General features: G+C 42.4%; 1 protein-coding gene across 1 annotated transcript; it reads left to right on the forward strand.

Moving 5' to 3' along the window:
• Positions 1–1,587: 1,587 nt before the first annotated feature.
• Positions 1,588–9,846, forward strand: LOC139379127 (fibrinogen alpha chain). Its single transcript, XM_071121960.1, has 4 exons — positions 1,588–1,687; positions 3,645–3,727; positions 6,307–6,452; positions 9,353–9,846. The coding sequence occupies exons 2-4, from the start codon at positions 3,670–3,672 to the stop codon at positions 9,719–9,721; spliced, it is 573 nt and encodes a 190-aa protein (XP_070978061.1). The 5' UTR covers positions 1,588–1,687; positions 3,645–3,669; the 3' UTR covers positions 9,722–9,846.
• Positions 9,847–12,239: the final 2,393 nt, after the last annotated feature.

Below are 12,239 nucleotides of genomic sequence, written 5' to 3' on the forward strand. Positions count from 1 at the left end.
AACTATAAAAAACAGTTTTCACTTTGTCATTATGGGGTATTGTGATGTCATTATGGGGTATTGTGATGTCATTATGGGGTATTGTGATGTCATTATGGGGTATTGTGTGTAGATTGAGGATTTATTTTTTAACATTTAATCCATGATTTAAAAAAAAAAGTTACACTTTTATTTAACGAGGCAAGTCAATTAAGAACAAATTCTTATTTTCAATGACGACCTAGGAACTGTGGGTTAACTGGCCTAGGAACAGTGGGTTAACTGGTCTAGGAACAGTGGGTTAACTGGTCTAGGAACAGTGGGTTAACTGGTCTAGGAACAGTGGGTTAACTGGTCTAGGAACAGTGGGTTAACTGGTCTAGGAACAGTGGGTTAACTGGTCTAGGAACAGTGGGTTAACTGGCCTAGGAACAGTGGGTTAACTGGTCTAGGAACAGTGGGTTAACTGGCCTAGTAACAGTGGGTTAACTGGTCTAGGAACAGTGGGTTAACTGGTCTAGGAACAGTGGGTTAACTGGTCTAGGAACAGTGGGTTAACTGGTCTAGGAACAGTGGGTTAACTGGTCTAGGAACTGTGGGTTAACTGGCCTAGGAACAGTGGGTTAACTGGTCTAGGAACAGTGGGTTAACTGGTCTAGTAACAGTGGGTTAACTGGTCTAGGAACAGTGGGTTAACTGGTCTAGGAACAGTGGGTTAACTGGTCTAGGAACAGTGGGTTAACTGGTCTAGGAACAGTGGGTTAACTGCCTTTTTCAGGGGCAGAACAACAGATTTTTTTTTTACCTTGTCAGCTCAGGGATTTGATCTTACATCCTTTTGGTTACTAGTCCAAAACCCTAACCACTAGGCTACCTGCCGAACAACGATGTAACTTAACAAAATGTGGAAAAAGTCAAGGGGTCTGAATAATTTCTGAATGCACTGTACACATCCTGCACAAACACACTACACACAAACACACCACACACAAACACACCCTACACAAACACACCCTACACAAACACACCACACCCTACACACCACACCCTACACAAACACACCACACCCTACACAAACACACCACACCCTACACAAACACACCACACCCTACACAAACACACCACACCCTACACAAACACACCACATCCTACACAAACACACCCTACACAAACACACCACACCATACACAAACACACCACACCCTCTACTTAGACCGAAGTCAGTGAGAAACATCCCATCTAGCCCGAACCACTCACAATGAAATTAATAAAAACCAATCCAATCCTGGACTTATTGATAACTTACTGATAATGTTAATAGAGACTAACACACTCACGATATAGCTAAGGCCACCACAACCAAACTCACCCCCAAATGTATACATGATTGATAATACATACAATGACATATTTATGTACATCCTAACAATATATACTGTATGTGTCTGTAGGAGTCCAAGTGTCGGTCTGACTGCACGCTACAAGGCCAGAAGAAGGAGACAGAGAGATAGACAATTGATCAATATAACCTTATCGAATCAATCAATAGCCATAATCAATAAATAACTTATTGATAACGTCCACAGGAGTCCCGGTGTCCGTCGGGCTGCAGACTACAGGGTCTGATGGAGCAGACAGAGAGACAGACGAGGGGCAGACTGAGGGACATCTGTGAGAGGAGACAGAGGTATACTGATTGATTGGATTTGTAAGTGTTAAAATCTCAGTGTTAAGGTAAAGAATACGTGTCAATGTAAAAAAAAACATAGATATTGAAACAAACCTGCAATAGAGCATCCTGGGAAATATGCTAATGATGGTCGTGGTTTTGGTTCAACTCTTGTTATTAACACCAATACTGGGGGTTCTTTTTTTACACCACTGAATATTAATTGCTGATTTTTAGAATAATTAGTTTTTTAATAACTATGTTTCTGCATGCACATTGATTGATTAATTGATCGTATACTACACAAAGATAAATAAAAAATAAGTAAAAAATCTAAACTAATCCCATCAGTAAAGGGTTGGATTTCTTGCTCCCGTTAGTTACTGAGATGGCTGTTCCAGTTGAGATGGATTAGGTCGTCTTGTATCTGAAGTCTTGCACCGTTGCAGTCATTCTGAAAGCAGGTTGTGTTCAACACAGAATTAGAGTTGTTAGCTGTTCTCCCTAGCTGGATTCTGATTAGAAGTACAAATCACTACACACATCATTCTAGCGTCACTGGCAGGGATGGTGTGGCCGAAGAGTTTCAGACCACAACATTGAGGATAACAAGGCCCCAGCTACAGGCCTTACGATATAGATCAAACATGGTACACTTGTAATTCGGACACAGTTGATTTAAATTAATGAACGATAGAATGTAAAAAGATTATCTCTGTCACTAACAAACACAGTCATGGGTGGGTACGTCTCACATTCACCTGAAAGGCATGCTGGGAAATATGCTAATAATAAATAACCCCCCCCCGGGTTAACACTGAGACCGCCTAGCTGAGAGAGATTTTGCTTCGAAGCTATAACAGCTAAACATGTAACGTTCTAAAGCATTATTAGGCCTTGGTAAACGTCTCGTGGACAGATCTACGTTAACTGGTACCATAGAATCTGTTGGGAAGGAATTGGATGCATCGGATAACGAGTTGCACAACCAAATTTCGATATTGCACCTGGTGTATTCTTACTCTCAATAGTAAGTTGAGATCCCGACTGAGTTGCTTATATATATATATATTTAGTAACTTATATATATATATATTTAGTAACTTATATATTTTCTATATTGTTAATAATATATTATTGTTTAATTGTTTTGGTCATGCAGCCAGGGACCTTCAGCGACCGCTTATATCACTTATAGCTGGAACCGCCCTAAAACCGGCCTAAAACCGCCCTAGAACCTCCCTAGAACCGCCCCAAAACCGCCATAGAACCTCCCTAGAACCGCCCAAAAACCGGCCTAAAACCGCCCTAGAACCGCCCTAAAACCGGCCTAGAACCGCCCTAGAACCGGCCTAGAACCGCCCTAGAACCGGCCTAAAACCGCCCTAGAACCTCCCTAGAACCGCCCCAAAACCGCCCCAGAACCTCCCCAGAACCGCCCCAAAACCGGCCTAGAACCGCCCTAGAACCGCCCTAAAACCGGCCTAGAACCGCCCTAGAACCGGCCTAGAACCGCCCTAGAACCGGCCTAGAACCGGCCTTGACGAGCAGCAGTAGTTCCGGTGTTGTTTGTTACTGGTTGTTAGGACGAATCCCGATTTTGCAGATGTTAGTATCTTTCGGGAATTTCAGAAAGGGAGGGGACATTTGGCCCTTACTCCTCATTCCGGTTCCGCTCCTCATTCTAGAATCTCCTCATTCTAGGATCTCCTCGTTCTAGGATCTCCTCGTTCTAGGATCTCCTCATTCTAGGATCTCCTCATTCCGGTTCCGCTCCTCATTCTAGAATCTCCTCATTCTAGGATCTCCTCGTTCTAGGATCTCCTCGTTCTAGGATCTCCTCATCTTCACATCTCTTCTCTCAACGTGTATGGACCCAGAAGTTCATTGAGCAGCTGACCAATTACGTGAGACTTTAGGTCTGGGTTAGCTGAGATTAAACCTAGTTAAACATATTACATATTGTGAAAGTTAAAGCCAAGAACCATGCTTACAGGTACGAGGACGCGGCTACAGCATCCATGGTGACCACCAAACACATCTACAATATCAACCGCAAGGCCATCGTCAAGACACACAGTAGGTGACAACACCTCCAATCCATCTATCTATCAATCAATCAAAAATATCTATCAATCAACGTCTGTCTGTCTGTCTGTCTGTCTGTCTGTCTGTCTGTCTGTCTGTCTGTCTGTCTGCCTGTCTGTCTGTCTGTCTGTCTGTCTGTCTGTCTGTCTGTCTGTCTGTCTGTCTGTCTGCCTGCCTGCCTGCCTGTCTGTCTGTCTGTCTGTCTGTCTGTCTGTCTGCCTGCCTGCCTGTCTGGCTAACTGTCTGCCTGCCTGCCTGTCTGTCCGTATACCAACCGAGCCATAGATCTTTCTACATTATCTATCTACAGTTGAAGTCGGAAGTTTACATACACCTGAGCCAAATACATTTAAACTCAGTTTTTCCACAATTCCTGACATTTAATCCAGTAAAAATTCCCTGTTTTAGGTCAGTTGGGATCACCACTTTATTTTAAGGATGTTAAATGTCAGAATAATAGTAGAGATAATGATTTATTTCAGCTTTTATTTCTTTCATCACATTCCCAGTGGGTCAGAAGTTTACATACACTCAATTAGTATTTGCTATCATTGCCTTTAAAGTGTTTAACTTGGGTAAAACGTTTCAGGTAGCCTTCCACAAGCTTCCCACAATATGTTGGGTGAATTTTGGCCCATTCCTCCTGACAGAGATGATGTAACTGAGTCAGGTTTGTAGGCCTCCTTACTCGCACACACTTTTTCAGTTCTGCCCACAAATGTTCTATATGATTGAGGTCAGGGCTTTGTGATGGCCACTCCAATACCTTGACTTTGTTGTCCTTAAGCCATTTTACCACAACTTTGGAAGTATGCTTGGGGTCATTGTCCAGTTGGAAGACCCATTTACGACCAAGCTTTAACTTCCTGACTGATGTCTTGAGATGTTGCTTCAATATATCCACATCATGTTCCTCCCTCATGATGCCATTTATTTTATGAAGTGCACCAGTCCCTCCTGCAGCAAAGCACCCCTACAACATGATGCTGCCACCCCCATGCTTCACGGTTGGGATGGTGTTCTTTAACTTGCAAGCCTCCCCCTTTTTCCTCCAAACATAACGATGGTCATTATGGCCAAACAGTTCTACTTTTGTTTCATCAGTCCAGAGGAAATTTTTCCTCAAGAGTACGATCTTTGTCCCTATTTGCAGTTGCAAACCGAAGTCTGGCTTTTTTATGGCGGTTTTGGAGCAGTGGCTTCTTCCTTGCTGAGCGGCCTTTCAGGTTATGTCGATATAGGACTCGTTTTACTGTGGATATAGATACTTTTGTACTTGTTTCCTCCAGCATCTTCACAAGGTCTTTTCCTGTTGTTCTGGGATTGATTTGCACTTTTTGCACCAAAGTACGATCATCTCTAGGAGACAGAACTTGTCTCCTTCCTGAGCGGTATTACGGCTGCGTGGTCCCATGGTGTTTATACTTGCGTACTATTGCTTGTACAGATGAACGTGGTACCTTCAGGCATTTGGAAATTGCTCCCAAGAATGAACCAGACTTGTGGAGGTCTACAATTATTTGTCTGAGGTCTTGGCTGATTTATTTTAATTTCCCATGATGTCAAGCAAAGAGGTACTGAGTTTGAAGGTAGGCCTTGAAATACATCCACAGGTACACCTCCAATTGACTCAAATGATGTCAATTAGCCTATCAGAAGCTTCTAAAGCCATGACATCATTTTCTGGAATTTTCCAAGCTGTTTAAAGGCACAGTCAATTTAGTGTATGTAAACTTCTGACCCACTGGAATTGGGATACAGTGAATTATAAGTGAAATAATCTGTCTGTAAACAATTGTTGTGTCATGCACAAAATAGATGTCCTAACCGACTTGCCGAAACTATAGTTTGTTAACAAGAAATGTGTGGAGTGGTTGAAAAACAAGTCTTAATGACTCCAACCTGAGTGTATGTAAACTAGTTTTAATGACTCCAACCTAAGTGTATGTAAACTAGTTTTAATGACTCCAACCTGAGTGGATGTAAACTAGTTTTAATGACTCCAACCTAAGTGTATGTAAACTAGTCTTAATGACTCCAACCTAAGTGTATGTAAACTAGTGTTAATGACTCCAACCTAAGTGTATGTAAACAAGTCTTAATGACTCCAACCTCAGTGTATGTAAACTAGTCTTAATGACTCCAACATAAGTGTATGTAAACTAGTTTTAATGACTCCAACCTAAGTGTATGTAAACTAGTCTTAATGACTCCAACCTAAGTGGATGTAAACTAGTTTTAATGACTCCAACCTAAGTGTATGTAAACTAGTTTTAATGACTCCAACCTAAGTGTACGTAAACTAGTCTTAATGACTCCAACCTAAGTGGATGTAAACTTCAGACTTCAACTGTATGAATCACTGTCTGTTTGTCTGTTTGTCTGTTCATCTGTCCGTCTACCAACCAAGCCATCGATCTTTATAAAATATCTATCAACCAATTGCCTTCCATCTGTTTTAGTTTCTGCTTCCCCCAGTTGTCCTACTTCCCCCTTTCTCTCTCCTTCACTCTTCCCTCCATCTTCTGTTTTGATTGATTGATTGATTGATTGATTGATTGTGACTACAGTGTCTGAGCTGAGGTACGTGGAGTTTGCTGAGGGCTTGGCCATGAACCTGACATCGCTAAGGAAACGGTCGGCTGCGTTGCTACGGAAACTGAAGGAGCAGCGAAGCCACGTCCAGAAACAGCTAGAGGACATGTACCGGCAAGAGGTAAGAGTCAGACTTAGAGAGTTAAGAGTCAGACTTAGAAAGGTAAGAGTCAGACTTAGAAAGTCAGACTTAGAGAGTTAAGAGTCACTTAGAAAGTCAGACTTAGAGAGTTAAGAGTCAGTCTTAAAGAGTTAAAAGTCAGACTTAGAGAGTTAAGAGTCAGACTTAGAGAGTTAAGAGTCAGACTTAAAGAGTTATAAGTCAGACTTAGAGAGTTAAGAGTCAGACTTAGAGAGTTAAGAGTCAGACTTAGAGAGTTAAGAGTCACTTAGAAAGTCAGACTTAGAGAGTTAAGAGTCAGTCTTAGAGAGTTAAGAGTCAGTCTTAGAGAGTTAAGAGTTAGACTTAAAGAGTTATAAGTCAGACTTAGAGAGTTAAGAGTCAGACTTAAAGAGTTAAGAGTCAGACTTAGAGAGTTAAGAGTCAGACTTAGAGAGTTAAGAGTCAGACTTAGAGAGTTAAGAGTCAGACTTAAAGAGTTAAGAGTCAGACTTAGAGGGTCAAAAGTCAGACTTAGAGAGTTAAGAGTCAGACTTAGAGAGTTAAGAGTCAGACTTAGAAAGTGAAAGGGAAACTTCACAATTTTTCAACTTCATTGGAAACACTTATCTTTCTCTATATTTTTTACTACCAAACATAGAAACACGCCATTTTCACATATGTTGATGTTGTCGTGGTGCTGGAGATGATGTGAAGATTAAAAATGCACCTAGAGGCCCAGTTTGTTGTTTGTTTGAGATTAAGCCTAGTCTAGTACTAGTAGAGTGAATAGAACCCATGTGCAGTGACTGTGTGAAGAGAGAAGTCTTGAATCATCTGAATATCTGCGGTGGCGCTCGTGTCATTTTCCTGAGTCTACCTTTAATGTGTCCAGGAAAGTTCTGGGTAAATTCAAGGCACGCAGAAAGTATTCAGACCCCTTGACTTTTTCCACATTTTGTTACATCACAGCCTTATTCTGAAATGGATTAAATCGTCAATCTACACACAATACCCCATAACGATGAAGCAAAAATAGGTTTTTAGACATTTTTGCAAACTTATGTAAATGTTATGTTAAAGTTTTTTTTTACATTTTATACATTTGCAAAAAAAAATGTAAAAACGTTTTTTGTTTTGTCATTGTGGGGTATTTGTGTGTAGATTGATGAGGGGGAAAAACATTCCAATACATTTTATTACAAGGCTGTGATGTAACAAGGCTGTGATGTAACAAGGCTGTGATGTAACGAGGCTGTGATGTAACGAAGCTGTGATGTAACGAGGCTGTGATGTAACGAGGCTGTGATGTAACGAGGCTGTGATGTAACGAGGCTGTGATGTAACGAGGCTGTGATGTAACGAGGCTGTGATGTAACGAGGCTGTGATGTAACGAGGCTGTGATGTAACGAGGCTGTGATGTAACGAGGCTGTGATGTAACGAGGCTGTGATGTAACGAAGCTGTGATGTAACGAGGCTGTGATGTAACGAGGCTGTGATGTAACGAGGCTGTGATGTAACGAGGCTGTGATGTAACGAAGCTGTGATGTAACGAGGCTGTGATGTAACGAGGCTGTGATGTAACGAGGCTGTGATGTAACGAGGCTGTGATGTAACGAGGCTGTGATGTAACGAGGCTGTGATGTAACGAGGCTGTGATGTAACGAAGTGGAAAAGGGGGAGGGGTCTGAATACTTTCAGAATGCACTGTAGATTTTCATCATCTCACATTCTCCCATAAACTCCATTCAGTGCTCACGACGGAGAGGAGGTGAGGAACGGAGGTGAGGAAAGGAGATGAGGATAGGAGATGAGGAGATTAGGAAATTATATGATAGGAGATGAGGATAGGAGATGAGGAGATTAGGAAATTATATGAGGATAGGAGATGAGGATAGGAGATGAGGAGATTAGGAAATTAGATGAGGATAGGAGATGAGGATAGGAGATGAGGACAGGAGATGAGGATATGAGATGAGGAAAGGAGACGAGGAAAGGAGATGAGGAATGGAGATGAGGAATGGAGATGAGCAAAGGAGATGAGGATGGTTGAATATCAATGCCTTATGACACACAACTGTTGCGTTAGTGACTATTGATCTCCCTGATTTTGAGAACATGCGGGGGGGGGGGGGGGGGGGGGCAAAACTCTGCCACAGCTAACTTTGACTCATATGACAAACATGGGCCCTGTCCCAAATGGCTCCCTATGTTCTATCTAGTGCACCAGAACCTGGTCAAAAGTAGGGCGCTGGATTAGGGAGCAGGGATGCATTTGGGACACGATCCTCTCCAACCTCATCCCACCAGTCAAGGTCCTCTAGTGTTTACCGAAGAGCTTTGGTCGAATCCTAACGCTTCGCTCCTCCTCTAGCTGTGTCTCTGTGTTCCTCTGTAACGCATCAGATCCTAACGCTTCGCTCCTCCTCTAGCTGTGTCTCTGTGTTCCTCTGTAACGCATCAGATCCTAACGCTTCGCTCCTCCTCTAGCTGTGTCTCTGTGTTCCTCTGTAACGCATCAGATCCTAACGCTTCGCTCCTCCTCTAGCTGTGTCTCTGTGTTCCTCTGTAACGCATCAGATGGACATTGGCCTATGGCTGAGTCTGAAATAGCACCCTGTTGTCTACACAGTGTACTCTTGACCAGGGGCATCATGTGTCTCTGATGTAGGATCAGCCCCTTCTCTCCATTGAATCTTATTCATTATGGTTTCAAATTGCTAAACTGATCCTAAATCAGAACTCCTGCGCTTGATAAACCACCAGTCACTTATCTATATGGCCCCAGAGCATTATATAGGGAATAGGGTGCCATTTTGGACATAACCTCTGTGGGTTGCATAGGTGGGCCTTGGTCAAAAGTAGTGCACTACGTAGGGAACCTCTGTTCACACCTCTGTGTTTCTCTCTGTACCCTAGGTGGACGTTGAGATCAAACTGCGCTCCTGTCAAGGATCATGCAACAGGTCCATTGCTTTCCGTATCGACCACGACAGCTACAGATCGCTAGCCAATCAGATGACCCTGTTCAGTAACACCGCCAAGCATCGGAAGAGCTCTCTTCTTAATAAGGACATCGCCAAGATCAAACTACAGCCGGTGGCTGTCGGTCCCCCGACGTCGACCGCCTATAAAACCATCCCCATGGTACAGAAGGAACTCCTGACTCAGTTTGAGGATCTAGAACAGAATCATGTGGTTCTAGAAGAGGTTCTAGAAGAAACGGAATGCCTGGGTTCTGAAAGGGAGAGAGGAAAAGGAGAAGCAGGCGTTCTAGAATGTAAATAATAAACTCAGATAGAGATGTCTGCCTCTCTGTGATATCTTGGTTCGGTTCTGATAGATATGTTATTATGAACATATTGGGGTCATATTTGTATTTACTTCTAGTAAAGGACTGCTGTTTTAATTAACATAAACTATCATTATATACAGCCACGGGAAGTAGGGGTGTTGAGGATGCCTCACTGAGGTTCTCCTCCTGAGTGGCGCAGGGGTCTAAGACACTGCATCTCAGCGCAAGAGGCTTCACTGCAGAAACACTTGTTCGAATCCAGGCTGCATCACGTCTGGCTGTGATTGGGTGTCCCATAGGGACAATTGGCCCAGCGTTGTCCAGGGTAGGCTGTCATTGTAAATAAGAATGTTCTTTAACTGACGTGCCCTGTTAAATTAAACTAATATTACTCTTGTCAGAGAGGATTAAAATAAGCAGCAGGTTGGGAAGAAAACATTCTGTCAGCACTCTCTTGACAAAGAGATTCTCAACCCCCTCTCCCAGGACTAACGAACAGATTCTCAACCCCCTCCTCCAGCACTAACAAAGAGATTCTCAACCCCTTCCTCCAGCACTAACGAAGAGATTCTCAACCCCTTCCTCCAGCACTAACAAAGAGATTCTCAACCCCCTCCTCCAGCACTAACGAAGAGATTCTCAACCCCCTCCTCCAGGACTAACAAAGAGATTCTCAACCCCCTCCCCCAGGACTAACGAAGAGATTCTCAACCCCCTCCTCCAGGACTAACAAAGAGATTCTCAACCCCCTCCTCCAGGACTAACGAAGAGATTCTCAACCCCCTCCTCCAGCACTAACGAAGAGATCGTCAACCCCCCCCCCCCCCCAGCACTAACAAAGAGATTCTCACCCCCCCAGCACTAAACATCTTCCTGCGGCCAGGTCTATATGTATATTATGATATACTTCTGCATTGTTGAATACTCCTTTCTTATTGGCTAGAAAGGCATTCTAGAATGTACATTAAACCAGATAACGGGACAGTTGGAAATGTTATATAAATATTCATACACATAGCTCATATAAACAAAGACATTCCGTCGTAAGAACACATACACCCAGCCACAAGACTGACCCCCTCTTCCTTATATAAACACACATCTCATCTCCCTCTAACTGGCCGGTCCCAAGAGCAAAGAACTTTTGCTGTGCACCAATGGGGCCCGCTCTGGCTAGAGCAAGGCCCGCCTCCAACCCTCCGACCAGTCAAGAAGACCGAAACGACAAGACTCCACCTACTTTATTCTATGTATAAAAATGTATGTAACCATTGTATAGGCCTCTTTTTCACCTGGCTCCTTGCCGAGTTATGTGAACTAGGTCCGTGCACGTAAAACTGCGGGACAAGATATCTCTGACTCATTAAAACTGTCTTTCGTTACAACTGAAATCCACTCTGTCCAGCGTCCGTGATTTGGTCTCAACTCTCCAGTATTTGAACACTAACAGAATTGGTAGCAGAGTTTGGTTGTTCTTGAATTCGATCTATTATAAGTTAGTGTGAGAGGACGAGACTGATCACGGCTAAAAAATCAGACGGAAGAGTGACTTCCCCAGCCATTCATCTTGCCTCAGGAAATCTGATCGGAGCGCTCTATATAAAGGTGAGCAGAGCCCGTTATATCGAAATCTGCATATTGTATTATAGCCTAAACCAAATTTTGATCAGAAAGTACTGGGCGTGAGTATGAATCGGTGCCCAAATTTTTACATAAGAACCTAAGACATTGATCGGGGAGATCTTGTTTTGCTCGTTTTTATTTTTTATTTGTATTTTTATTTTTTATCAATTGGCCTATTATTAGAAGTGTAGTATGCATGTAAAAGATCCTATTAAATAAGTGCTTACTGTTTAATTGGTTTTGTTTAGAAGTGTAGTATGCACGTAAAAGTTCCAATTGAATAAGTTCTAAACTGTTTAATTGGTTGTGTTTAGAGATTTAGTTAATTAATAGATCGACTGAATCTGCATGTAAAAGATCCTATTGAATGAGTTGTAAACTGTTTAATTGGTTATGTTAGAGGTGTAGTCGAGTAGATACAGGATATGTAAGTTTGGCGTTCCACAAGACAGAGATCGGGAATGATGTGGCTATTGCACATCAAACAATAAACATAATATGAACCAGAGTTGACATTCCATGATTTGGAGATGGGGGAAATTAAATTGAAAGAAACGTTTGTCGCGGAGTAGGTTGGGATACGTAACTGGGCTATTAGGCACACGTGCTGAAAGACAAAGCCACCTTAGTATCGAATGGCCGTGCAACTTTGACAGCAGCCGGGCTGGAATACTGATTTTCGTTTTTTTTCATTCCTGTTGATATTGCCTAAAGTTTAAAATTATTCTGACAATTGCTATAGAATCGCTGGAATTTACTGATATAAGTTCATAAAGGAAATTACTGAATTGTTTACAGAAAGTATTTAAATAATTCACTGAACAACTCTTAGTTGTCTAGAAATTCTATCTATATTTCCTAAAGAGCTAGAATTACTCTGAAAATTGT

Source organism: Oncorhynchus clarkii, chromosome 21, assembly GCF_045791955.1.
Source record: "Oncorhynchus clarkii lewisi isolate Uvic-CL-2024 chromosome 21, UVic_Ocla_1.0, whole genome shotgun sequence".
Lineage (NCBI taxonomy): Eukaryota > Metazoa > Chordata > Actinopteri > Salmoniformes > Salmonidae > Oncorhynchus > Oncorhynchus clarkii.

Coding starts and splice junctions, on each gene's coding strand:
- LOC139379127 (XM_071121960.1), top strand. CDS start 3,670: ATGGTGACCACCAAACACATCTACAATATCAACCGCAAGGCCATCGTC. Junction 3,728..6,306: donor GGCCATCGTCAAGACACACA/GTAGGTGACAAC, acceptor TTGTGACTACAG/TGTCTGAGCTGAGGTACGTG. Junction 6,453..9,352: donor AGGACATGTACCGGCAAGAG/GTAAGAGTCAGA, acceptor TCTGTACCCTAG/GTGGACGTTGAGATCAAACT.